At 55.3% G+C, this 27489-nt stretch overlaps 1 protein-coding gene and 1 long non-coding RNA gene across 13 annotated transcripts in view; one reads left to right on the forward strand and one right to left on the reverse strand.

The window, feature by feature from the left end:
- The first annotated feature begins 403 nt into the window (after nt 1-403).
- Nucleotides 404-27489, forward strand: part of ZFHX2 (zinc finger homeobox 2) — a 30712-nt gene continuing 3626 nt past the window's right edge. Inside the window, exons 1-9 of one of the 5 annotated variants that reach the window (XM_046653515.1) lie at nt 404-711; nt 15754-17846; nt 18054-18571; nt 19123-19363; nt 20581-20655; nt 21080-21138; nt 22849-23049; nt 23504-23630; nt 23825-27289. In XM_046653515.1, the coding sequence (XP_046509471.1) occupies nt 15803-17846; nt 18054-18571; nt 19123-19363; nt 20581-20655; nt 21080-21138; nt 22849-23049; nt 23504-23630; nt 23825-27289 (6730 nt within the window). In that variant the 5' untranslated portion in view covers nt 404-711; nt 15754-15802. Of the gene's footprint in view, nt 712-14934; nt 17847-18053; nt 18572-19122; nt 19364-20580; nt 20656-21079; nt 21139-22848; nt 23050-23503; nt 23631-23824; nt 27290-27489 lie in introns of those variants that run through there. The other 4 variants (XM_046653518.1, XM_046653519.1, XM_046653517.1 and 1 more) reach the window with 4 other exon arrangements.
- The window catches only part of LOC124235467 (uncharacterized), a 36972-nt gene continuing 17571 nt past the window's right edge, over nt 8089-27489 (reverse strand). For 3 of the 8 annotated variants that reach the window (XR_006887489.1, XR_006887490.1, XR_006887485.1), the window contains 3 exons: nt 27275-27410; nt 14260-14407; nt 10019-13941 (listed from right to left, as the gene is read on the reverse strand). This is a non-coding gene — a long non-coding RNA (uncharacterized LOC124235467). Of the gene's footprint in view, nt 9032-9919; nt 9977-10018; nt 13942-14259; nt 14408-27274; nt 27411-27489 lie in introns of those variants that run through there. The other 5 variants (XR_006887488.1, XR_006887487.1, XR_006887486.1 and 2 more) reach the window with 5 other exon arrangements.

The raw sequence follows: 27489 nt of genomic DNA on the forward strand, positions 1-27489 counted from the left end.
AAAACACATGTAAGCTTTCTGTAGGTAGGAGGAAGAGAAGATGGGAAAGAGTTTAAAGGAGGCTTTCCTCTTCGCAGGCCCCGGTCTGGACCTGGCGCCAGACTCGCGCAGGTGGCCCGGCCCGCTGGCCGCTGGCCCCCCTGCCCTCCGGCCCAGGGTCCCGCCCACGGTCCAGCGAGGCGCACAAACACGGTGCTCGCGGGAGGGCGGACTACAACTCCCGGCATCCGCCGCGGCGGGCGGGCCGCTGCACCTGCTCAGTGGGGCCGCCCCGGGCGCCTGGGTATTGATTATTCCATTGTGTGGGACGCCTCGGCTCCAGCCAGTGAATGAGGCGGAGGAGTGAGGGCGAGGAGGAGGAGGAGGAGGAGGAGGGCGAGGAGGAGGAGGAGGAGGAGGAGGAGGCAGGGAGCGTGCGAGTGCCCAGGGTGAATCAATGGAAACCCCCTCACGAAGCCGGGAAAACACTTCAGCCGCAGCCAAATAGCATTGATTATTTTCCTTCACTTCCCTCACCGCCGTGAATTTATTTATTTATTTTTTCCATCTCCGTCCCCGACGCCCCGGAGTGAGCGCTGGAGGGAGGGAGGAGGAGGGGAAAAAGGAATCAACACATCGGAGAAGTCCCTTCCAAGAGCCGCCCCCTCCCCTCCCCGCCTCGCGCTGCCTGGCGGCCGCGGTTCGACTCCCGTCCCTGCTTCCAGCTGAGGTGTAAGTGCATCGATTTCCGATGCTGCTGGGTTGTTTTTTTTTTTTTTTTTCTCCTCTCCCTCTCTCTCTTCTTCCCTTCCTTGCTCTTTGGAAGCTTGAGACCGAGGGGAGAGGAGGCGCTCGGAGACTGCCGCTGGAGGGCATGGAGAGGGACGGGAAGGGACTGGGGGAGGGGACACGGACGGACGGACAGACAGACCGAGAGCCTGAGAAGAAGGAGGGGCAGGGGTGTGGGAGGGAGAGGGCGTGCGAGCGGGGATGGGGGGGAAGAGGGAGATGCAGGGGTGGAGGGAGAGACGGAGAAGGGAAAGCTATCGAGGCTGAACCGGGAGCCAGCCCGACCGACGGAGGGAAACGAGAGCCTAGTCGGACCGCGCCGAGCTGTGCGGGGAGCGGGGGTCCTGGAGGGAAGGGGAGGCCGGGTGAGTGCGGGAGCTCGGAGCTGTCAGCCCAGAGGGGCCTGGGTCTTGGCGACCCCCTACTGGCCGCGGGATGGGGGAGGAACCGTGGCAGGCGAGCGGGCTGATGGATGGGCTAGCGCGCTGGGGCTGGGGCTGGGGGTGAGGGTGGGGGTGGGGTGGGTGGGAGGAGACGTGGATACCCTTAATCTTCGATCTTGCCTGAAGTTGAGCTTTTTTTTTTTTTTTTTTGGAAAGGTACGAGTAGGTGAGGGGAGGCCACTGCTCCATTCAAGGTGAAGTGTCTCTCCTGGCCCCCGACTCTCCATCTGCTCTGTCTGCCCCTCTCTCTGAGTAGCCCTGTCGTTTTTGAGCACTCGACCACGCGTCTCGCAGCGCCTGTAGCCCCGCTGATCTCTGTCCATGTGTCCCTGCCTCTTGATTTTGCCATTCTTCACCTCATTCATTCTCCCCACCCATCCATCTTACGGTCTGTCACTGTCTCCACATGTGACTCTTCCTATCCAAGTGGTCCTCTCCCTGTGTGTCCCTGTCACTGTGTCATGCCTTGGCTGCTTGTCTAGGACTCCATGTCCTCTCCTTCAGGGTCTATATGGATATCTCTGGCTTTTCAGCTACTTTGGAGTTTGCTTGGTCATCAGTCATGATTGTGGTAGTCACTGGTTGGGGGCCTGGAAGAGTCCAGGAATGGAGCAGATGTGTCTCCCCCCCCCCCCCCCCCCCCCCCAGGACTCCAGTGCCCTTTGAGCATGACCAGGACAGCCTCCTCTTCCACCTTCACCTGGGAAGTTTTGGAACTTCCTAGTACTGTGCACTGTCCTCTTTACTGTTTGCCTGTCTTCCCCATCAGGACCTCAGCTCTGGTCCCCTATGTGTCATCTGCCTCTCTAGGAGCTTCCCATCACAAACCTCTTCCTTGCTGACTGGATTTTCCTCCCTTCCCTCACTTTACCATTGTATATTTTTTCATTTCCGCATTTTGTTTCTCCCCCTTTTTTTTTTCCATCCCTGTCTCCCATCATCTCCTTTGCCTGTTCTCACCTTTGTTCCCATAATCTGCCCTCTTCCTACCTTTTCTCCTCGGTCACCCTAAGTTCTGTTTATCCTTTATCCTTTCACTCGGCATTTTAACCGCAGCAGCAGAAGGTACCAGAACAAGGGACTGGGAGAGGTGGGGAAGATGGTTTGTGAATGCCATAAACAGGCTAAGAAATCAATTTAATGGGCTTCCAGGAGCATATAACCCCTTCATCAGTCAGGGCCATTATGTCGGTTAACTGTCAACTTTGATTTTGTAAGGGGACATTCTCTAGGACTCTGAGCTCCACCCTGCTTGGTTGCCCCTCATCCTTCAGTTCATTCTGGATATCAGTGGCTTTTCACTCTCTAGTTCATCTTCTTCCTGGGCCCCTGCTATTATCATATTTGGATTCAGCACGATTCTTTACAAGGTAGTTTTCATTAGTGTGACAGAAGCTGTCTATCTTATGCAAGGGGCCAGGTGCATTGAGCCTAAAGAAGGGAAAGATGGATAAAGAGTCGAGAGTTTACCTTGTTTTAAGCCCATCACTGTTTTTTCCACACCTCAGGAGCTTGGAAGGGTTAGAGGAGGAGGGAGACAGGGCAGAAGATGGAAGATTTCAGAGGTGAACAGAGTTACAGAAAGAAAGGAAGGCCAGGTGCAATAAATGCGTGGGGTAGAGAAATGCATGTCATGAGCAACGTGCAAAGGAAGGGAGGAAAATCCATGTGGAATGGGGGACAGGGGAGGAACCAGGGGTGATTAATGAAAAATTGGGAGAATGAAATGAAACATGGGTTAATAGCGATACAGAAGGAAAGAGAGAGATGATGGATTATTCCTAAAGAGGAGGTCAACAGAAAAAGCAATATGAAATGAATACAATGGTAAAGTGGGGGAAGGGAGGAATTGAAGCCTAAGATGGGGAGGAAAGTGTATGGTACAAAGCAGGTAAATGGAAGGCGCATGGAGGAGTGCTGGAGCAGATCAGAGCAGCATAGAGCTTGGAGGGGGGGAAAGAGGAGAGGACGGGTATCAAAGGAAACAAATGCCTCTGGTGTGAGAAGGACACAGCGTGAGTGATGCAAAGAGAGCGGAGAGCGCCACAGGAGGGGTGATTTGGAAAAAAGCCATCGCAGAAAGCAGAAATTCCACTGGGCGAAGCCCCAAAAGGGAGAGATGCCGAAGGAGAGGGAGAGAGTGCAGAGATATCTGGAGAAGGGAGAGGGAGAGGCTCACAAGCATTCATTCCATTGGCCAAATCACTCTCTACCCCACCAAAGGTGTTTGCACTTCATTCCCAAGCCAGGGAGACTTGAGCAAAGACATGAAAAAGTAGAATTCCCATTTACTTCAGCTGTCAGGAACTTGAATCTTTCTAGCCCCCTGAGAACCAAAAACCTCAAGCCTCTGATGTCATAAATTGCTGGTGTTGCCTTGGCAACCTGACAGGGTTCCTCCCTCCATGATGTCAGAGCAGCTGGTGTTACCTTGAGACCCATAGAGGAACAATTTGCTGCTCTGCTGGGGAGCCGACACTTAGGGGGCCAGGGCCTGGGTCACATCTAGGATTCCTGGTCTGGTAGCTTGACCTTGCCTCCCTGGAGCTGTTCTTAGCTCAGAATGAGGCCTCATTTGTGAGTGCCTGAGGATCACTAGGGCCTGCAGGAGCAAGAGGAAGGGACCTCGGGAGACAGGGAGGCACTGAGGATGGGATGGTAGGACTGAAAGGCAGGCAAAGAAGGAAGAGAACTGCAGAAGAAAGAGAATGGCAGTTAGAGAATGTGAAAGGAGAAGGGCTTTGTGAGCAGGGAGGAGAGTTATGGGAAATGTAAGATGAACCTGGCTCTGGGTTTAGGAGTGGAGACTGAAGCTGAGAAGGCAGAAGAGAGGGGATCAGAGCTGTGGGAGAGTGTAAGCTGATGCAGGGATAGAGAAAAGAGAAGGGTTCTGAAATGCCAGAGGGCACAGTGCAATTGGCTGTAGAGGAAGGGAAACAGGTACTCTGAGTTGGAGAGAGGAAGCTGTCGGGTGGGAGACCTGGGGTTAGTCACGATGGCCATATGAGCACAGGCTGCGTCCATCTAGCTTCTGATCGTTTTCCAGCACATAGCGTGGTGTCACGTAGAAGATGCTTAGTAAATATCTATTGATCAAATGTTGAGTTAATAGGGAGAGGCTAAGGAAAAGAGTTGCCCACCTTCGTCTCAGCCTAGCCCTCAGGCTGAAGTCTGCTTAAATGGGCAAGCTGGGAAATCAGAAACTGGAGCAAAGGGCTGGAGGGGGGCTAACAGCAACCATGAGATCTGAGGGAAGAGAGGAGAGGCTGGGTGGGGGCACACTTGGTGGTAGCCAGCGCTGACTCTAGGGGCTGATCTGGGGAGTCTTTGTAGAGATAATGGGAGGAAAACATGAATGAACTGTCTTAGGAGCCCAACAGGAAGATGCGGAGGAGGGTAGAGAAAGGAGGTGGTTTCCAGAAAAGGTTGAGAGTTGTTTCTAAAGACAGAATCAGCAGATTTGAATTGGAAGTAGCATCCCCACCTCACCCCATTCCCAGTCATGAAACCACAGGTGAATCAGTCATACCCATATATATACACACTGATCACAAATAAAGAGTTCACAAATTAATACCAGGCCCATCCTAAACACCCTGCCCCAATCCAGGCAATTACAAGGAAGTCAGCGTTGGCCAAGCAGGCCCAAAGGCAGAAGGAGGCACAGACCTGGATGAAGGAACCCTGTGAGGGATGGCCTTGACGTCTACTGCCTGTTGTTGACTGAGTCCAGAGGTATCTAGGAGAAGAGGGGGAAGCAAGAGATGCAGAGCTCACCACAACTCTGAGTGAAATCTGCAGAGAGAGAGAGAAAGGTCTAAATACACAGACGCCATAGAGGAGAAAGATGCACCCAGCATGGGTTGAGGACTCGAGGAAAGCTCTGGAAAATAGTGAGCGAGCTGGGAGCCCTAGGGGAGAGTCTGGCTATAATAAGAAAGGCCAGGGCAGCTGGAGAAAGGGCTGGTGGGCGGGGACCTGAGGGGAGGACAGTAGCGGCTGGATGCACTGTCAGCCGCCGCCATGGACTTGGGCAGCTCATATTTTGCAGCAGGCGACAGGCTGTCGACACGGCGGTCCTTTACCTCACCGTTAGAAACTCATTTCATTGATTTTTCCATCTTTCTTCTCTGGCTTCTCAGTCATCCCCCCACTCACTTTCCCAGCGCCCCTTGCCTCTCTGGGAAAGCCCCAGGGGACCGCCTGCCCACCCTCCTCTACCCCAGGCTGGTGAGAGAGGGGTGAGAGATTTAGAGGTGCCTTCCAGCACCCTGAGGTACTCCCATTGGCTCTCAGTGTCTCCCTCATGTAGGAACTAGTCCAGAGACCAGGGCCTCTGTGTACAGTTGTTCAGAGTGCCCAATTAAGGGGTGACAGAGCTGAGATCCATCTGCTCTCCGGTCACCAAGCTGTACCACTGGCGTGCAGGCCAGGTATACCTGGAGGAAGACATCTTTTTCTAATTCCTCCTGAGACAGGTCAACAACCCTCAGAAAATTTCTTTTCAAAGTCAAGTGAGAGAACAGGAGCCACCTCTGTATTTGGGCAGGAATATGGGATTACATTAAAGCTGAGGTTCCAGCCCTTGGAATCAACAGCAGGCCCATCCGCCGGAAACAAGGGCTTGTGCAATTAGGAGGACCTAAGTAGCAAGAGCCCTGTGCAGAGAGGCTGTATGTACACAGCGTCTGGTCCTGGGAGGCATGTTGACATGAAGTCAGTGGGGCAGGATGGGTGTGGGTCAGAAATTTTTGCCTCATGTGTGGACATTTCCCTAGTGCCCCAATCACAGCCAGCTACCATCAGCCTCTCCCTCTGGGGCTGGGATTGGGCAAAAGGTCAAGAGTCAATTGCCAGTCATTTGGCTTCTCGGTGAAGGAGGGCAGAGGGTGGGACAAGAGTGTCAGATCGTGTTCCGCTGAGGAACTGATGGGGTAAACACCATCTCCATCCTTAAATTTTTCATTCCTTGTTTCGTTCGTGACTGCCCCGCACCTCAGTCTCAAGCCCAAGGCCTCTGGCTCTGCCCTTTTTCTCTGGTCTCGGGGAAGCTATTGCTTCAGGGCCCTGTGTGTCTGAGTCTCATTCTGTTGCTTCCCTTCACTGGGGCCTGGCACCTCCATTGCAGTTGACGTCCTTTCTCTCCAGCCATTTCCACCTTCTGTATCACTGGCCGGCAGGCCACAGATGCCTTTTCCCCCCATCTCCAGCTTCTTCAGGCTATGCACTTTCCAAAACCTAGAGCTACATCCTGGTGCTCTAGGGAAACGAGCGTGCTTGACGTTAGGAAGAGAAGACGAGGGAAGGCCAAGAAAGGAGTTCAAGATGGATGGGGCAGGGAGGTGAGGGAGAAGGGGGACAGGCGGAGGATGACAGAGAGGGAGTCGAAGGTAGAAACCATGTGACTTCCAGCGGGGAGAGAGCCCGAGAGAAGGCCACAATTTAAATGAAAAGGGAAGGAGGGGGCGGTAGGCTGCGAGGACCGACAGAGAAATGGAGGAGCCCCGGGCGCCTGCCCCCCTGCCGGGAAGGGGAGGCGGTGAGGAGGAGGCAGGGAGAGTGGCCGCGGGGAGGCTTAAAGCGGCCCCGGCAGGCCGCCGCTGAGCCGCCCTGTCAGTCCTGAGTTCAAGCCGTGCTGGCTTTGACCCTTGTGGGAGGAACTGAAGTGGCAAATTAACGACGATAATGAAGTCACTGCTCCTTGTTTGTCTTTGCTGGTTTCCCCTTGAGATTTGTCCTTTGGCCAGACGGGGCAACGTGGGGGAGGGGAGGGACAGCCGCAGTGAAGGGCGGGGGAGGGGCGCGGGGCAGAGACGGGGAAGTGAGGATGTGCAGGACAGACAGACCTGAGGGCGGAAGGGGGAGGCAGAGTGGAAGGAAGGGGAGCCTGGGAAGGCAGGAGAGGAGCGAGGACGGACACGCGGGGAGAGAGCGGAGCGGAAAGACGGGAAGGGAAAAGAACAATGGGGACAGGAGAGGGAAGCCTGGAAGGAGGAGCAGAAGACCAGGAGGGAGAAGGAGACGGAATGGGGAAATGGCGAGCCGGAGGGGAAGAACGGAGCCGGGGCTGCGAGAGCTGCAGCTGGTGGGCCGTGGGCGGGGCCTCATCTCCGTCTCTAATGGCTGTGAAATGAGGTTAGCTCCATTAGAGGCGGCGAGAGTGTAACGAGATCACACTCATTAGGGCTGGGCCATCCCAGTAATTACCACCACCCCAAACACGCCCGCGCCCGCCGGGCCGCCCAGCACAGACGGGCACGCGGCATCACACCCACCCGGGACCCCTGCCGACGAGTGGGCAGCCCAGGGCCCACGCGGGGATAACCAGGGCCTGGGGCGGCCAAGCACCTTCACTAACCGCGGAGAGATCTGTGGGGACAGGGCTGCACCCAGGCAGGCCCTCAGCCACACGCAGTAAACATACACCCCAAGTCAGGAAATAAGGCACGTGGATGAATAATTATCTTTTCCATTTATTGATCACATACAAAGTGCAGGTCTCCATCATCTCAATGGACACAGCTCCATGAGGAACTATTCTGCATTCTATATATACATATGAAGAAACTGAGGCTTTAAGCAACCCACCCGAGGTCATCTACATAATAAGGAACAGAACTGGAATTTGATTCCAGGTCTGTCTGACTCTATAGGGTGTTTTAAAAAAAAAAAAAAAAAAAACCCCACTTGTCTGATGAAGTTCATATGCTGTTAGGGATACACATGTGTAGACTTTCCATTTTAAGAGACATTATGAAAAATGAGTACACATATCAGTCAAATAACTCAACCGTGGATATCTATCTCCCCCCCCCCCCCCCCACCCCGCCCCACCCCACACCACACCACCCCGCAACACACACAAAAACAATGGCCAGGGCCCCTGCATAGTCTGCAGTGTGAATGGCGCCCCCTGGAGTTGCACAAAGCAGTGGTCCTGTTCTCGCCCATGTTATACTAAGAAACTAACTGGGAGACAGCCATCTCACACCTTCACGCTCAAAGAAGAGCACAACAGCACATATGCTCAAGGCCACACAACGAGCAGAGTAACACACTCAAACTCAAAGACCTCATTCTAAATGCATACCAGTCAGAGTTTAGAAGCTCTCAAATTAACCCGAGAGAAGAGCTCTGGGGTCAGGCTACCTGAGTCCAGTCTCCACTCTACTTCTTTTCAAATGTGAGACCATAAAAATTACTTAACCCATGTAAGTCTGTTTCCACATTTGTAAAATGGGACTGCATAGCTGTATCTACTTCATCAGGTTGTACTGGAGGATTAAATGATGTGATGCTTGCAGAGGGTTCAGCAGTGCCTAGCACGTGGTAAACATTCAAAGATGTTATTTTTATTATTATTAGTTGTTGCTGTATTAGTATCTAAATGGAGTCACTACTATCACAAGGGTTCATGGTGAATCAAAGAACCAGAAGGATTATTTATATACACAGTCCCTTACAGTGGTGTCCTTCCAAATAATTCTAGAAGAATTGCATGTTATTCCTTTCGAGTTCAGGGAGATCGAAGGTCTTCTCCAGAGGTCCCCCTCCCATGCCAGGATCAGATAGGAGCCTGAATCTGAAGTCAAGGGCACAACTCCCTGTCTCTTCAAGTTCTCACAGCAGGGTTCAGAGCTGGCCTCGTGTGGTTGTCTAAGCCTGAGTCTCTCTGTGCACTATGAGACCACACAGCTGCACACTGCCATCCTGACACTTGTGGCCTCACTGAGGGAGATACACGGGCAAGAGGCTCCTTTCCCCTTGGGGTCACCTGCCCCTCCAGCAGCAGTCACCCGGCAGCACACCTCAAGAAAGCCCTGCAAATGTGGGTGGATGTTCAACACACTGGTTGTGGTTTTAGTCCACAGCTTCCCTTTATCCCTGTCTCCTCCCTACCCACCCCCATCTTCTTCCTCTCAGCCTCTCCTTTCTCCTCATCTCACCCAGTTCCCTCATGCCCACCTTAAGCATCTTGTAAGGTGGAAGACACAGCCTCCTCCATTCTTCTCACTGGGGACAGGCCCCTTGCCCAATCTGATGCCAAAGCTGGGAGGCCTCAGTGTGATTCACTATTTACATATGCAGATCAGGACCCAGTATCCCCTCCCCCACTTCCCTACCTCTCCCTCTCCCTCCTTTTCTCTGCCTTAGCCTTCTCTTTCTTTACCCTCTATGACACTCCTTTTCCTGCCTGTCTATCTCATTCCCTGCCATTCTCATTTGCTCTCTTTTGGACAAAACTTACCTTGCACAAAGTAAGCACTCCCTAAATACTTGGGTGGGGGGAGGTCTAGGAGAGCTATGTAGAATTAAAATGGAGGAATAGGGGGCTGTCCCCATGGCCAAGTGGTTAAGTTCCCGCACTCCAATTTGGCAGCTGGGGGTTTCGCTAGTTTGGATCCTGGGCGCGGACGTGGCACCGCTCATCACGCCACGCTGAGGTGGTGTCCCACATGCCACAACCAGAGGCACTCACAACTAGAATGTATAACTATGTACTGGGGGGCTTTGGGGAGAAGAAAAAATAAAAATAAATTTAGTTTTTATTTATTTTTTTAAAAGATTTTATTTTTTTCCTCCCCAAAGCCCCCCAGTACATAGTTGTATATTCTTCGTTGTGGGTCCTTCTAGTTGTCGCATGTGGGACGCCGCCTCAGCGTGGCTCAATGAGCCATGTCCGCGCCCAAGATTCGAACCAACGAAACACCAGGCCACCTGCAGCGGAGTGTGTGAACTTAACCACTCAGCCATGGGGCCGGCCCCTATATAAAAATAAATTAAAAAAAAAGATTTGCAACAGATGTTAGCTCAGGTGCCAATCTTTAAAATAAATAAATAAATAAATAAAAATGGAGGAATAGGAGTACCTTTTTGCTTTCTTTTTAAATATAGAAGGTAAGATTTAGAGACAGAGACAATGATAGTTTTAAATGCAGAAAGAGGCCATCCTAGTTTTGATGTGGGTATTAGCTGCTTCTGCACGCAGGCCAAGTGTGAGCCCGGGCAAAGCTTTCAGTCTTTGCTGTGGGATAGTGGGGAGTCTCTAGGCCCAGCAACCAAGAGGGCCAAGTGTGAAATGAGCTCTGAGGCTGGGTAGACTAGATTTAACTCCTGCCCACAAAGAATCTGCCCTCAGTTGAAAAGGCAGAGACTGGAGGATGAGTCCTGGTCAAGAAGGGGCAAGGCAGAAGGAAGTCGTCAGCCTACCTGCAAACACCCTGCTCTGTGGCGAGAGATGCCAAGAGAGAAGGAAAAGAACCAACTTGACTGAACAGCCACTAGCACTTCTGATGTTTCCTCGGCCAGACTTCCCAACAGCCGGGGAAGAAAGGTCTCATTATTCCCATTTTCCCAGATAAGGAAACAGAGACTCCAGGGGTGACTCACCAAGGTGGCACAGCTGGTGAGCGGGGAGCCAGGACTGCAGCTGGGTCTGCATGAATCCAAAGCCCATGTTCTTCCACTGCCGTAAAGAATAAAGCTCATCTAGTTAGAGTTTATTGGCTGTTTATACCAAACAACCCCCCTTACAAAGGGCACACACACTCCATCCTTCCTGTGTCTCTCCCCTCCTCTCCATGGCTGCCTCCTCTTGAAAGCAACGGGTAGAGACGGAAAGGGGAGAAAGATGAGGGCAAAATGAGTGTGGCAGAGAGCAGTGCCGTGGGCAAGAACTTTAGAGAGGGAAGAGAAAAGGAAAGGTTCAGAAAATCAGCTCTCAGTGAGGGAGAGGATAGACGGAACAATTGGAAAAGTAAAAGGCAAAAACGTGTGGAAGGCTCTGATCTGGAAATCATTGTATGCAAACTTTAAGGAGACGTGTTGGTGCCCTCTGGCAGACTCAGCTGGGAAAGGAGCCTTGCTGTGTCGTTGGGTTTGGAGAAAAGAAGAGAGAGGGGTTTCTGTTTTTTGTTTTAAGGAGCAGAGCCGGAAGGAGAAAGCCAATCTGTGTCCCGTCAGGCCTGTCCCCTCCTTGGTGATGTTCCCTCTGTAACCACTAGGGAGCAGTGGTGTTGCTTCTCTCCTGGTCGCCAGACGTAGGAGGGGGCTCTACCCAAGGGGACTCCTGGCCTGCTGGGGGCTTCCGAGGCAGCATCCCTGCCGGTCTTGCCTCCAGTCCTGCCCGGTAACCGAACCCACGCCCTGGCTCCTCCGAGGCATGGGACAGTCTCTCCTTCCTCAGGCCTGTTTCTTTGATCTTTCCTTGCCCTGCCCCTTGACTCCTGTAATTCTCTGCTTCTTCAGTCTCCCTGTGCCCTCCCTGTCTCTGTGGTCACAAAGCCCGCCTTGCAGCTTTCCACAACTTCAAGTCCAAGCCTCTCCGTCTGTCTCATAACATCTTTCTCCGTAGCTTTCTGGGTCCTACTGTCTGTCTGGGAGCCTCCTCGTTCCGTAGTTCTTCCTGTCCTAAATACTGTGCATCTACCCCCGGAACAGGGAGCACATATTGAGAAGTCAGAGTTCCTGTCCAGCTGTTTACGGGGTGCCTTTCTTCTCACCACCCATGGAAGAACATTTACAGCTCAGTGATTATGTTTGCTTGTTGGGGAACAGCTCCCTAGCTGAGCTTTGAAAGTAGCACTTCCGTCCTTCCCCTCCCATCCTGAGGATAACCAGAGAGCCGATCTGGAAGGAGGAAAAGGGCAATACCAAAAAAACACCCCTGTTTTTCCATTGCTTTCTCTCCATCTTCCCCTTTCTCCTCTCCTCACCCTTGTCAGGGAAGGAAGCATTACGCAGGGAGGAGGGAGTGAAGGGGCAGCAAGGGAGCTCTGGAGACTGAGGGCCATTTTGGAACTGGAAGATTCATCTCCGGGGATGACGACACCCTCGGAACTCTCCGCCCTCCCTTGGCTCCAGGCCTGCCTCCTGCCCTCCCCCTCGGTGGCAGCAGCCTTGTAATTTAAAGCTCTCTCTGTCGCCTCTAATGTGATCCTCTCGTTTTATTGACTCTCTCTGCCGTCTGTGGCGCCCCTTCACATCAATCTTCACTCTAATCACCCCACCGCCACTGCCTGCTGTCTCCCCTAACCCCTCTGCTTGTGGGCCCCAGCCCTGCCTCTACCCAGGCCCTTGCTTTTGACTGTCCCCCCACCTCCAGCCTACAGCCAATCCACCCCCTTCCTCCTTCCCTCCTCCAGAGGGGGAAATGCCAGGGCCTTTGAGGGGTCACCTTCTCCCTTTTCCCACAGCTAAGATGTGCCTTGAGGGAGAGGGGATGCCCTTAAGGACAGCCCGGAATAAAGGAGGAATGGCCGTGGTCAGAACAAGACTGGCCTGGGGGTGTAGGCGGGGGATGGCTTAGGCTGTCATCTGGTTCTGCATCATCTCCAGAAAGATGGAGTTCAAGCTAGGAAGGGCAAAGAAAGGGGCACAGAGATTCAAAGAGGGAAGAAAGGAAAGACTGAGGAGAAGGGAAATGGAGGGAGGGAAAAAAATTTGCTGCAGTTAAAGGTTTGTAATAAATAGTGGGTGATGGGAGAAGCACAGAGAAAGGGGCAGGGCATTGGGGGGATGCACTGAGGCAGAGATAAATTTGCAATTGAAATTCTTCCCTGAAGAGGAGGAGGGGTAGGTTGGAAGGTGGGGAAGAGATTTGCAATTTTAAAGGGCTGCTGACCCCACCTCGGTGATCTAGGTCTCACCCATGTGCTGGCCCAAAGCTAAGCCCCTTGGGTTTCTAGCCAGGAATCCGCTGTCTGGTTCCCGTCCTGGGAAGCAGATGCTCTGGAGAGAGGATCTGGAGCTTAGGTCTTCCCCCCGTGCCGCCCAGCCCTCAGCGACAGGGCCCAAAAAGACCCTTCTGGCCCAACCTCGACTCTTCCCACCAGGTGGGGCAGTAAAAGGGCGGTGGGCCCCCAGTGGGGGGGGGGGGGGTGACTGAATGTCAGACCCTCACAAACCTGCACACTTATCCTCCACCCCAAGGACGCCGTGGGAGGAATACCATTCTCTCCCAACTTCAGGGCTTCTGCTTTCTGCTTATCTAGGGTAACCCCCCACTCCATCCAATTCCTTTACTCCCCTTTTGGTTCTCCCAGTGCCCCCATCCCCTCCACCCCTAGACCAGGTACTGATTTGCATTTTCATTAGCATGCTGATCCAGCCCCACGTGGAGCTCCTTAATGGCTTTACTTCACGCCTGGCTAGCCCCCCAGTAGGAGGAGGGAAGTAGAGATGGGGGCCTGCAGGCTGGGTGGAGCCAGACCAAGGTCCCCTTCCAAATCCAGGAATCTGAAGGTGAGGGTTAGAGGTGGCCCAAGGAAGGAGAGGCCACACCCCTCAGCCGTTCCCGGAAGCACTCTGGCCTGAGGGCAAAAGGTTTAGTCATTAGAGATCTGCTGATATGGAGAAGTGGAGAGGATGTAGGCCACTTGGGACACTGGGAGAGGCAGGGGATGGGGAGGCATGGGCAGTGGTGAGTTGAAGGGGAGGATCAAGATCAAAAAGTTGGAAGCAGCATAGGAGGCTTGGGGCTTCTGTCAGCTGGAGGCAGCCCAGGAATACTGATTCCTAGACCTTCACCTGTACTGTCTTTTTCCCCCTGTACTGTGTTTTTTTTTTGCCTGTACTTGTGTTTGAGGGACAGTCCAGCTGGATAGAGGAGCCCATGCCACAGCTTTGGGGTATAGCTCTGTGCCCTGCCAGTCGTTTTCTAGTTTTACCACCTTGGAGCTGTGTGACAATCAGCCGCCCACTCAACGTCTCTGTTTCTTGGCTGCCTCATCTGTAAAATAAGGTGGTTGTGAGATCAGATTAGATAATTGATTCAAGCATTTAGCACAGTGCCAGGACCATGGTATATGTACCTTAATAGCTATCAGTAATATTATTACTGTTACTTATTTTTTTATCTCTTTGGGGAGGAGGAGGCTAATCACATACAAGCTACTGTCTTTCAATTGGCCAGGGAAATTCCCACCCATTCCACATGCTTGTGACCAGAGATGGCTCTGGAAGACGGCTGAGAGCAGCAGGTGCCTGCAAGCCAGTGGAAATTCACTGTGGCCTCTCTGGCAAGAGGACCTTGACTTAGGGAAATTACCTCTTCAGGTCGTGGAAAATCTGAGGGTCTTTCCCCGAGTTCATTCATTCAACAGACATGTATTGACAGTGGCAGGCATCTTCCTCGGTGCTGATGATGGAGTGATAAATAAAGCAGACAGAGTTCCTGCTCTCATGGAACTTGCCTTCTAGAAGGGAGAGATAAGTAAACCAGGAAATAGCTGGTCCTGATAAATCTCTGAAGAAAGTAACCCCTGGGGCTGTGTTAGCTTCTGTAGAGAGCAAAGGCCTGTTGGAAGAGGTGATATTTAAGCAGAGACCTGAATGGCAAGAAGCCACCATGCAGAGGTCTGAGGGAAGAGCATTCCAGGCAGAGGACACAGTCAGGCAAGGCCCTAAGGTGGGAATGAGCTTGGGGTATCTGAGGAACAGAAAGAGGGCCTGCGGGCTGCAGCTAGCCAGCCAGGGGGTGGAGAATAGGTGGGCAGGCATCAGATCCGATAGGCCCTTCTGTAGATGATGGAAAGGAGTTTGGGTTTTATTCACAGTGCGGACTTTTTTTTTTTTTGAGGAAGATTAGCCCTGAGCTAACCTCTGCCGCCAATCTTCCTCTTTTTCTTTTTTTGCTGAGGAAGATTGGCCCTGAGCTAACATCCATGCCCATCTTCCTCTACTTTATATGTGGGACACCTGCCACAGCATGGCTTGATAAGTGGTGTGTAGGTCAACACCCGGGATCCAAACCAGCAAACCCTGGGCTGCTGATACAGAGTGTGCAAACTTAACTGCTGCGCCACTAGGCTGGCCCCTCACTGATGGATTTTAAGCAGAAGGTAGTGTGATTTACATTTTAAAAGATGATTCTTTATGATGCCTGAAATTTACTTTAAAACAATACAGGAAAAGGAGGAAGTGGGTGAGGATATAGATAAACAAGATTGGCTGTGATGGTGACTGTTGAAGCTGGGTGATGAGTACAAAGGGGGTCCTTACATTATTTGATCTACTTTTATATATGTTTGGCATTTTTCATTATTGAGAATTAAATGAAAGATCCTTCAGGTTGCTGGTGGACGGAGACTGGATTGTGGGGCAGTGGTGGAAACAGAGGCCAATGTGGAATCCATTGCATTAGTTCAGGAAAGAGGTGATAATGGCTTAGGCCAGGACGGTGCTAGCGGAGATGAAGATAAACAGAGGGATGTGACACATGTTTGAGAGGTTGCTGTCAAACTGCACATGGGTAGGGGCAAGAGAAAACTTTCAGATTTTTAGCCTAAGCAACCAGATAAATGGTGTACCAATTTTTGAGATAGGAAAGATGGGGAAGAACCAATTCAGGGGAGAAATAGAGTTCTGATTTTGGGCGTGTTAAGTTTGAAGCCTGATGACACTAAGTGAAGCTTCAAGTTGGTACACGGGTCCGAGTCTGGTGCTCAGGGAAGAGGGTGGGGCTGGGGTGTCTGGAGATCACCTGCCTGGCTGGGTGTCTCCCCTGCCACCTCACAGCACCACTCTCGTGTTCCCCCCGCAGGGTCCTGGCTGTCACGCTGAAATGAACCCCCAGCAGTCCTCCGTCTGCCATGGCCACCCTTAACTCATCCTCTGCTGCTGGCACCACCCCCTCCCCTGGGCACAATGCCCCTTCCCCACCTCCGGACACCTCCCCCGGGACTCCCTCTGATCCTGTCACCAAAGATCCCCCTGCTGCCCCCTCCACCTCTGAGAGCATGAGGCCCTCAGAGCCAGGGGGACAGCCCCTGGAGTCGGGCTGTGGCCTCATCCCACCAAAGGAGACTGGGGAGCCCCAAGAAGAGCCTGGCTGTGGTGGCTTCCCACCAAAGGACCTGGGGGTGGAAGAGGACAAGGAGCAGGAGGAAGAAGGAGGAGCGCTCCCTCCCGTGGACCTAAGCAACCACTTATTCTTCACAGCTGGCGGTGAGGCCTGCCTAGTGGCCAAGCTGTCCCTGCCAGGTGGCAGTGAACTCCTGTTACCAAAGGGCTTCCCCTGGGGTGAGGCGGGCATCAAGGAAGAGCCCAGCCTGCCCCTCCTTGCCCACCCGCCCCCTACACACCTCACTGCCCTTCACATCCAACATGGCTTTGACCCAATCCAAGGCTTTAGCTCTTCTGACCAAATTCTGTCCCATGATACCTCAGCGCCATCTCCGGCCGCCTGTGAGGGAAGGGATGGAGCCTTCTGGAGCTACCAGCTGGCTCCAAACCCACCTGGAGATCCCAAAGATGGCACCATGGAGAACAGAGGGGGAGACCACAGGGCACTCTTCTGGCTCTGCCTCCTGTGCCGCCTGGGTTTCAGCAGGCCCCAGGCCTTTAAGGGTCATACACAGTCTCATGGGGTGAAGCTAACCCACGCTCAACACCAGGGCCTGCCAGGCAACCCAGCGGTGCTCCAGGAGGGGGACGAAGGCTGCATGGCCCTTCTAAGCTTTCTGGAACCAAAACCGCCTGCTCACCCCCGCTTAGAAATTCCCCTTGACAACAGCAGCACAGTGAACATGGAGGTGAATGTAGGCCAGACGAAGGATGGCCCTCCTGAGGCAGAAGCCCAGGCCTTTGTCCCGCCTGTGGAAGAAGTCATGGCCCTCAGCCCACCCTCCCCACCCACAGCCCCAGCCACCTGGGATCCCAGCCCAACCCAAGCCAAAGAATCACCAACAGTGGCAGGTGAGGCAGGGCCAGATTGGTTCCCTGAGGGGCAAGAAGAGGATGGAGGGCTCTGCCCCCAACTCAACCAAAGCTCACCCACCCCCAAGGAGGGGGGCACTCTCCCCGCCCCAGTGGGCTCCCCTGAAGACCCCAGCGACCCACCCCAGCCCTACCGCCTAGCTGACGACTACACCCCAGCCCCTGCAGCCTTCCAGGGCCTCAGCCTGTCCAGCCACATGTCTCTGCTACACTCGCGCAACTCCTGCAAGACACTCAAGTGTCCCAAGTGCAACTGGCACTACAAGTACCAACAGACCCTGGACGTGCACATGCGGGAGAAGCACCCCGAGAGCAACAGTCAGTGCAGCTACTGCAGCGCCGGTGGCGCCCACCCCCGCCTCGCCCGCGGAGAGAGCTACAACTGCGGCTACAAGCCCTACCGCTGCGACGTCTGCAACTACTCCACCACCACCAAGGGCAACCTCAGCATCCACATGCAGTCTGACAAGCACCTGGCCAACCTGCAGGGCTTCCAGGGGGGGCCTGGAGGACAGGGAAGTCCCCCAGAGGCAGCACTCCCACCCTCCACGGGGGACAAGGAGCCCAAGACCAAATCATCCTGGCAGTGCAAGGTGTGCAGCTATGAGACCAACATCTCTCGCAACCTGCGCATCCACATGACCTCCGAGAAGCACATGCAGAATGTCCTCATGCTGCACCAGGGGCTGCCACTGGGCCTGCCACCTGGGCTGGTGGGGCCAGGTCCCCCTCCCCCAGCAGGGGCTGCCCCCACCACGCCCCCTGAACTCTTCCAGTACTTCCCACCGCAGGCCCTCGGGCAGCCTCAGGCTCCCTTGCCTGGCCCCGGGCTGAGGCCAGATAAGCCCTTGGAAGCCCAGCTGCTTCTCAACGGCTTCCACCACCTTGGAGCGCCTACCCGGAAGTTCCCCACACCTGGTAAGCTCCCTGGGTTCTGTTCTTCTTTCCCCTTCCCTTCCCCTCCTCAGGGCCAAACTCAATTCCCTCCTTTTTCCCCAGGGCCAGCCCCCGCACCTAGGTAACCCCTGCTCCCTCGGCACTATCCTCATTTACCCACATTCCCACAGAGCAAACCGACCCTGCCCCGTTCCTTCCTTGAGCCACTAATCCATCTCTGTCCCCTAGCCCCTGGCAGCCTCTCCCCGGATGCCCACCTGCCTCAAAGTCAGCTTCTGGGCTCCTTGTCCGACGGCCTGCCCACCTCCCCGCCCCCAGATGACAGCCCATCCCCGAAGGTGTTCCGCTGCCTCGTGTGCCAGGCCTTCAGCACGGACAACCTGGAGCTGCTGCTCTACCACTGCAGCGTGGGCCGCAGCCTCCCGGAGGCCGAGTGGAAGGAGGTGGCCGGCGACACCCACCGCTGCAAGCTCTGCTGCTACGGCACCCAGCTCAAGGCCAACTTCCAACTCCACCTCAAGACCGACAAACATGCTCAGAAGTACCAGCTGGCAGCCCACCTGAGGGAGGGGGGCGGGACCGTGGGCACCCCCTCCCCAGTGCCCCTGGGAGACGGGGCTCCTTATGGGTCTGTTCCCCCCCTGCACCTGCGATGCAACATCTGTGACTTTGAGTCCAACAGCAAGGAGAAGATGCAGCTGCACGCCCGGGGTGCAGCCCATGAAGAAAACGGTCAGATCTATAAGGTGAGAGTGGGGCAGCAAGGGTCTGGAGTGGAAGGGCATAGCACAGAGCCTTTGGGGAGAGAGAAGAGAAAGGGATGAGGATGGAGTGAGGAGATACAAAGTGGGGAAGTGATGGAAAACCCAAGGGGGCAGAATGGGGGACAAAGGCAAGTATGCACCAGGGTAATAAACTATTTGGAGACAGGCGTGGAGAAAGAGACTAAAGTGTGGACTCTAAAGAAGTGAATCCAATACTTTATTCAGCTTTTCTGTTGTTTGGGGCTGGAGGGAAGGGTCCGTGTCTGCTTAGTCCATCCTGTCACCAGAAGTTCAAGAGAATGGAACCAGATTCCATTCACAAACTAGGAGAGAGTCCAGGATTGGCAGGAGGAAGAGAAGGAGATTGGGGAGAAAAAGCAATAATACCCAGCTGGCCAAGGAGGAAAAAGGGGGGCTCAAGAGGGTGGAAGGGATGGGGGGGGTGCTACTGGTCAGGCTTTCTTGGGAAGGCCCCTGAGATCTGGAGGCATCCATCCCTTCTGGACCTGAACAGCCTCTTTCCATGCTTCCAGTTTCTGCTGGAGATGGAGGGCGCAGCAGCTGGGGCAGACCTGGGGCTGTTCCGCTGCCTGCTGTGTGCGTGGGAGACGCCCTCCCGCCTAGCTGTGCTGCAGCACCTGCGTGCCCCTGCCCACCGGGATGCCCAGGCCCAGCGGCGTCTGCAGCTGCTACAGAGTGGCCCAGCAGCCGAGGAAGGGCTCTCAGCTCTTCAGAGCATCCTGAGCTTCAGCCATGGGCAGCTCCGGACTTCTGGTGAGGAAGAGGGGACTAGAGAGGAAGGGCTGGGCAGGGAGGGCGACTGGTTTGGGAGCTGAGGGCTCATGAGAACCTGATACAAGGCGGGAGAAATGAGGCCTGTGAGCAATCGATAGCAACTGGAAAGGAGCTGCGAAGGGGTGAGACAGCTGGGTTTCAGAACTGTGGGGCTGCTGAGTGAAGGCTGCTGTTAGAGAGAAGTGAGGAGTCATCCAGTGATCCTGAATAGTGACCAGTGTCCTAGCAACGCTAGGTAGGGTGGTGGCAAGAGCTGGTCAGAAAGGAGAAAGTAGAAAAACAAAACAGAATGGAATCTGCTTCGAGCTGGGCCAGGCCGTGTGGGAAGGAGTTGGGAGCTGTGGGCATGGCCCGAAGGCAGCAGGGATGGGAAGCCCTTGACAGCTCCCCAGCCTCTTCCTGTCTCCTAGGAGGTCTTCAGCCCAAAGGCTGGGCTTAGGGTCCCCCTTAGGCAGCTGAGGTTATACCAGCAGAGACAGGGAATAGTCTGCCAGGTGCCATTGATCCAGGGGGTACAGGAGAAGAGCCTGGAAGGGGCTGTCAGAGGTGGGCACAGGCATCGAGGCTTTGTAGAGGCCAGCAGTGGGCGAGGATGAGGGCAGGGCAGCAGGAACCAGGAACAGGCAGCATTGACTGGTGCTAATTGAATTGCCAATATGCTGGCTGGAGTTAAGTGCCGGAGGGGCCCAGATCAATAGCTAACGATCCTGGTACAGGGCTGAACAGAGTTAAGGAACTTTAACACTTTAATTAGGCTGCCACCGAAAATAAATTCCTACACATCTGTCAATTCTTACTTGAGTGGTAATCTCCTCTCCTAGCCGCTTCCATTCAGCCTCACCTCCCTTCCCCAGTGCCCTCCCTCTACATTTCTGGGCTCCCTGCTTCCAGGATCAGTCAAGACAGGGAGCCAAGTTTGGTCCTGTATCTGCCACCTACTGCTGGACTTGTCTCCTCATCTTTAAATGATGGAGGCTGGACTAGCAGAGATGATCTCTTAGGCCCAACGAGTTCTAACACTGTCATTTTCCCCCTCATCTTTTGTATTTCTTTCTGGCAGCTTTTTGTCCTCCCCCGCCTGTTGATTCATCCATCCGTTTTCCCCTCCTGGCTGCTTGTCTTGCTTCCTCTGCCCTATGTCCTCCCTTTCCTGATGCTTCATCCGTTTAAGCTGACTCTCCCTTCATCCTACACAGGGAAAGCTCCTGTCACCGCCTCAGCTGAGCCACCCACCCCTGAGAAAGATGCCCAGAACAAGACGGAACAGTTGGGTAAGTTGCTCATCTGGTCCATTTTCCCACATCCCTTGCCCTCCCCACCCCCCAATCCTCATACATTCTGATGCACATGGGACCTTGCAGTCATCCAGATGCCCAGGAAGGCCTCCTGTGCTCAAGGAGCCAAACTGATGGACGAAAGGGCTCATCAGAGGGAAGGGAGGTGGGTGCTCCTGCCCTCTTTGAGGACCAGACCTGGCCGTCCCACTAACCCAGGGTCAGCCCTGCTGCGCCCAACCAGCCTCTCTGTATGGAGTACAGCTCTGGGCTTTCCTGCCCTTTCTCCCTTTCCCCAGAGCCCAACCCCCTACCCTGGAAGCTCTCTGCTACAAATCAGGTCATCTTAAGGGCTGGGGGTCTGTGAAAGGAGGAGGGAGGGCTGCTGGAGTTTCTTAATCTCCTCTCCTTTCATCTTCAGCTTCTGAAGAGGCAGAGAACAAGATTGGCCCTCCTGGAGACAGTGCCACCCAGACCACGGTCAGAACTGGGCTCACTGGGAAGAGCGGAGGGGGGTCTAGTTTGACTGAGATCTGCTCGTATTCTAAAGGCTGAAATTGTAATCAGTAGAGCTTTACAGACAGAGATTTCAGACTAAAGGTAGACCTGATTTTGTCATGCTGTGACTTATTTCACTCCGAGTTCAACATTAAGAAATGCCACCTAGGTCCGGTACATATGGTCAGCACCATCCAGGGGGCAGAGCTGGCCCCAAGGGGTGAGCACAGAGGGGGATGACAGGAAGGGAGGGCAGAAATTAGAGGAAAAGGGGAAGAAAGAAACAGTGTCGAGGGTAGCAAAGATTGGAAGTAGGTGGAGGGAGGAGGGGAGGAGAAGAAAGAAGTGAAGCAACAAAAAGAGAAAGGGAAAAACAAAAAACTAGCTGCCACCCAGCTCTTCATTCCTGTTAGGAGCAGAGAGACCACCAGACATGGTGTTCATCTCCTGCAGAAAGCCTTAGCCTGGATGGAACTGTCCTGGCACCTCCCTCCGGAGGGTATCTACCCCAGATGATTCTCCCAGACAGCAAGCCCTGCAAATCTCGAGGTCTCCAGGACTCAGGCCTCTGCCTGATCCAGGCAGGACCCAGGGGTAGTTTTGCTCTGGCCTGAAAGTGTTGATTCTGAGGGGATTCCCAGCCTTTGGTCTAGAGGTGCCACCCCATGCCTCAGAGCTCTCCAAACTGGGCTGCAATCTGCAGTCTTACTGCATTCCTGCACACTCCTACAGGAACAGTGGTGTCCTCAGTCCCTTCTGCCTAACTCCTGTCCCTCCTACAGACCTCTGCCAGCTGTCTGCTCCTAGGGCTAGGTGCATTAAGATGAGCATCTGGGTACCTTTCCTTTATGGCTATCCCTGCCTCAGCCCGCCGCCCTGAACCAATGGCACAGGGGGCAGAAGAGGAAGTGAGCCGGGGAGACAAGAAATGCCGGCTGGAGGTCAGGCAGTCAGGTGACAAGGCAGAACTGGGCCTCTTGCGGCTGCAGCTCCCCAGCCCCACCCCTCTGGAGGTGTGGGTGGGAATGAGCCAAGAGCCAGGCCAGAATTTTCCTGGGCCACTGGGGGAGCTGTGGCTTTTGTTTACATTAAGAAGGGAAGGGGAAAAAAAAAAGGAAGGAAGGAAGGAAGGAAAAGAAAGTGGGAGCTGCTGAGCCTCTGAGGGAGAATGAGCTGGCTTCTGAGCAGACAGGTAGGGAGGGCCCTCTTCAGGAGACACTCAGTTCAGGGACGTGGAGAGGCAGAGCGGGCAGGGATGAGGGAGCCTCTGGGTCCAGGAAGTGCCAGAGGGAAAGGGAGCCATTTCACAGAGAAGAGACTAGCGGTGGGTAAGAAAACTAAATCCGGGGAGGTAGGTACAGGGCCATACTGTCAGCTGGAGAACTGAGGAGGCAACAGAGACAGGAAAAGACAGACCAAGGAAAGACAGAGAGGCCAGGATGGAGGGAGATGGCCAGACAAAGAAGGCAGGCAGGGTGGCGGCCTAGCCTAGGCCTTTGTCCCAGTCGGAGGGAAAGAGGGGAGGAGCCAGCTTTCAGGATTCTCGCTGGGTCCTGGTGATGCCTTCCTCTGGTGCTCACCCCTAAACTGCGAGTAGGGGGTTGTGCTGTGTCCAGGAACTCAAAGGGCTGAGTGATGGTGGGTCCAACCCTTCTCTGACACCTCCTCCCTCCACTGCCCATGTGCCCCCAGGTATTCTGCTGTCCATACTGCAGCTTCCTGAGCCCAGAGTCCGACCAGGTGAGGGCTCACACACTCTCCCAGCATGCAGTGCAGCCCAAGTACAGGTGCCCACTGTGCCAGGAGCAGTTGGTGGGCCAGCCTGCCCTGCACTTCCACCTTAGCCACCTGCACAACGTGGTGCCTGAGTGTGTTGAGAAGCTGCTGCTTGTGGTGAGTACAGGCTGGGTAAGGACCCGTCCAGGAGGCCCTGCCAGGGCAGGGCAGGAGGGGAGGAAGGGGCAGGGGGGTCTAGCAAGTGTGTGTGTTGAGGAGGACGTGTTGGTGAGGGAAACAGCATTTGACAGATTTTAAGGTGGACTTTAGAGTTGGAGGGAACCTCAGAACTGAGCTTGTCTAGCTGCCTCTACTCGCCAGCGAGGAAGCTAAGCATTTCTTCCACCTCCATTAGGTCCTGAGAAGAGCTGTCCAACAGCAGGCCCGGGCTGCCAGGCAGGCGAGGTGGCAGCCTAGGCCCTCTCCTCTGCGGGAAAAGCGGAAGTTAGGTGGCAGGTTTGTCCAGAGAGGAGGCTGGAGCCCTGGAAAGAGGCTGGGCACAGGTGCAGAGCAGGGGGTCAGGACTAGCGGGGGTGCTGGTGGGGAAGTCACTGGGTCTCTTCCCTTACAGGCCACAACTGTAGAGATGACCTTCACAACCAAAGTGGTGCCTGGGCCCACTCTAAGCCCTCTGGGGGATGACCCAGAGCCCCCCACTCCCGGGCCAGAGTTTGCACCCAGCAGAGACCAGGCATTAGGTAAGGAAAGGGACTGGAAACCTCACAAGGTGGCAGGAAAGGGGACCTAGGCTCTGGACAAGAAGGTCTGAAGACACTGAGGCAAGGATCGGTTGCCCTAGACATTGGGCAGGGGCGGCGGCGGGGGCAGGGGCAGGGGCAGGGTCTGCCTTAGACGAAGTTTCGTTCTCACTACACCCTCCTCTCTCCCCTAGAAGGCCCTCACCTGACCCCGGAAGCCAGTCCTGATCCTCTTTCTGAGCCTCCCCTGCCCTCAGCCGAGACCCCAGACAAGCCCCCGGGAAGCCCTGACCAACCCCCTTCTCCAGCCCCATCTCCAGCCCCTCAACCTGATGCCCAAGCTGAAGAAATGGCTCCTCCACCCGCCATGGCTGAGGAGGAAGAGGGGACTGTCGGGGAGCCCCGCCCCGCAGAGCCAGCCCCAGTTGACTCTCGCCACCCTCTGACCTATCGGAAGACCACCAACTTTGCCCTGGACAAGTTTCTCGACCCTGCCCGGCCCTATAAGTGCACAGTGTGTAAGGAGTCCTTCACACAGAAGAATATCCTCCTGGTCCACTATAACTCTGTCTCCCACCTGCACAAGATGAAGAAGGCTGCCATTGACCCCTCTGGCCCTGCCCGGGGAGAGGCTGGCACCACGCCTACCACAGCTGCTGCCACAGACAAGCCCTTTAAGTGCACAGTCTGCCGAGTCTCCTACAACCAGAGCTCCACCCTGGAGATCCACATGCGCTCGGTTCTGCACCAGACTCGCTCTCGGGGAGCCAAGACTGACGCCAAGGCTGAGGGGCCAGAGCGTGGCCAAGAAGAGCCCAAGGAAGGCGAGACTGAGGGGGAGGTGGGCACTGAGAAGAAGGGCCCCGATCCCGGTGGCTTCATATCTGGATTGCCCTTCCTGTCCCCGCCCCCACCTCCTTTGGACCTGCATCGATTCCCAGCCCCCCTCTTCACTCCACCGGTCCTTCCCCCCTTCCCTCTGGTGCCCGAATCACTGCTTAAGCTCCAGCAGCAGCAGCTTCTCCTGCCCTTCTACCTCCATGACCTCAAGGTGGGGCCCAAGCTGGCACTGGCTGGGCCTGCGCCCCTGCTGTCCCTGCCAGCTGCCACCCCTCCTCCCCCGCCCCCACCCCCTAAGGCTGACCTAGCTGAACGAGAGTGGGAACGGCCCCCCACGGCCGAAGAGGGGAATGAAGCAGGGCCCACCTCACCGCCCCACTCAACACCCAATGAAGCAGCCCGCACTGCAGCCAAAGCCCTCCTAGAAAACTTCGGCTTTGAGCTGGTGATCCAGTACAATGAAGGGAAACAGGCTGTGCCCCCTCCCCCAACCCCACCCCCACCAGAGGCCCTGGGCAGTGGGGATAAGCTGGCCTGCAGGGCCTGTGGGAAACTCTTCTCCAATATGCTTATCCTCAAGACACACGAGGAGCATGTCCACCGCCGCTTTCTGCCCTTTGAAGCCCTGAGCCGTTATGCTGCTCAGTTTCGAAAGAGTTATGACAGCCTATACCCACCCCCTGCAGAGCCCTCGAAACCTCCTGATGGGTCTCTGGATGCACCTGCTCCCCAACTGGGCCCTCCCTTCCTGGTCCCAGAGCCTGAGGCAGCAGGGGGCTATCCCCCGGAGGAGCGAAGCCGGGCAGGAGGACGCTGGCCCCCAGAGGAGGAAGAAAGCTCCAGAGGGAATCTTCCTCCCCTAGTGCCTGCAGGCCGCCGGTTCTCCAGAACCAAGTTCACCGAGTTCCAAACCCAAGCCCTGCAGTCTTTCTTTGAGACCAGTGCCTACCCCAAGGACGGAGAGGTAGAGCGGCTCGCAAGTCTCTTAGGCCTGGCTAGCCGTGTGGTAGTAGTATGGTTCCAGAACGCCCGCCAGAAAGCACGCAAAAATGCCATCGAGGGTGGGCCCATGCCAACGGTAGGAGGCACTGGGGGAGCCTCAGGCTGCAGGCGCTGCTATGCCACCTTTTCCTGTGTTTTTGAGTTGGTGCGGCACCTCAAGAAATGCTATGATGACCAGCCCCCTGAAGAGGAGGAAGAAGAGACAGAGAGAGGGGAAGAGGAGGAAGAAGGAGAGGAGGAAGACGCAGAGGAGGAACAAGGCCTGGAACCCCGGGCAGGGCCTGAGGGCCCATCACCAGAACCCCCAGACAAGACAGAGCTGAGCCAAGCAGAGGCAACGAAGCCAGGAGGCAAAGAGCCTGGAGAGAGGGGCCCTCCCTCACCTTGCCCAGCCCACACCTGTGACCAGTGCACCATGTCTTTCCCCAGCCAGGACCTCCTGACCAGTCACCGCCGGCTACATTTCCTGCCATCTGTGCAGCCGAGCCCTGCCTCCCACCTCCTAGATCTGCCCTTGCTGGTGTTTGGGGAGCGAAACCCCATGATGGCAGGCACTCCGCCAGTGCCAGGGCCACCCATCAAACGGAAGCATGAGGACGGCAGCTTGTCCCCAACGGGTAGTGAAGCAGGGGGTGGAGGGGAGGGTGAACCCCCCAGGGACAAGCGCCTGCGCACCACTATCCTGCCTGAGCAGCTGGAGATCCTGTACCGTTGGTATATGCAGGACTCCAACCCAACACGCAAGATGCTGGACTGCATCTCTGAGGAGGTGGGGCTCAAAAAGCGAGTAGTACAGGTCTGGTTCCAGAATACCAGGGCCCGGGAGAGGAAAGGCCAGTTTCGGAGCACCCCTGGGGGAGTACCCAGTCCAGCAGTCAAGCCCCCCATCACGCCTACCCCTGCACCCTTCCCCAAGTTCAACCTCTTGTTGGGCAAGGTGGATGATGGGCCTGGAAGGGAAGCCCCAAAGAAGGAAGCACCTGCTTTTCCCTACCCCACAGTAACCCCTGCTGCTGGGCCCCTGCCTTTCCTACCACCTGGGAAAGAGGCCACCACCTCAATACCAGAGCCACGTCTACCTCTCCCACCACCCCCTCCTCCCAGTGAGGATGAGGGCCCAGAGGAACCATCTAAGGCTTCTCCAGAGAGTGAGGCTTGCAGTCCATCTGCAGGGGATCTAAGTGATTCGTCTGCTTCCAGCCTGGCCGAACCAGAATCCCCTGGGGCTGGAGGGACCAGTGGGGGACCAGGAGGCGGGGCTGGGGTTCCAGACGGAATGGGGCAGCGACGCTATAGGACCCAGATGAGCAGCCTGCAGCTGAAAATCATGAAAGCCTGCTACGAAGCCTACCGCACTCCCACCATGCAAGAGTGTGAGGTGCTTGGGGAAGAGATTGGGCTGCCCAAGAGAGTCATCCAGGTCTGGTTTCAGAATGCTCGTGCCAAGGAAAAAAAGGCCAAACTGCAGGGGGCAGCAGTTGGCGGGGCTGCGGGCAGCAGTGAGGGCCCCTTGGGAGCCCAGCGCACAGACTGCCCCTACTGTGATGTCAAGTATGATTTCTATGTCTCCTGCCGAGGCCATCTCTTTTCCCGCCAGCACCTGGCCAAGCTCAAGGAGGCGGTCCGAGCCCAGCTGAAGAGTGAAAGCAAGTGCTACGACTTGGCCCCAGCACCCGAGGCACCCCCTGTTCCCAAGGCCCCACCTGCCACCACACCTGCCTCTATGCCACCGGCCCTGCCTCGCCTGGCCCCGGTCCTCTTGTCTGGCCCAGCTCTGGCCCAGCCCCCACTGGGCAGCTTACCTCCTTTCAATTCAGGTGAGTGGGAGGTTGGGAGGAGTTGGACTTGAAAGAACATCTCCCTCTAATCCCCCTCCTTCTTTTTCCTTGATTCTTCCCATCTCCAGTCTCCTCCTGTGGACTTCCTTTGTTTCAGGCTCTTGAGGGAGAGAAGGGAGGGAAGGGAGCATGGAGGCTAGGTGGTAGGAATGGGTGAGTGTGTGGCTGGAGGTGGCCTA

Source organism: Equus quagga, chromosome 2 (assembly GCF_021613505.1).
Source record: "Equus quagga isolate Etosha38 chromosome 2, UCLA_HA_Equagga_1.0, whole genome shotgun sequence".
Classification (NCBI taxonomy): Eukaryota; Metazoa; Chordata; class Mammalia; order Perissodactyla; family Equidae; genus Equus; species Equus quagga.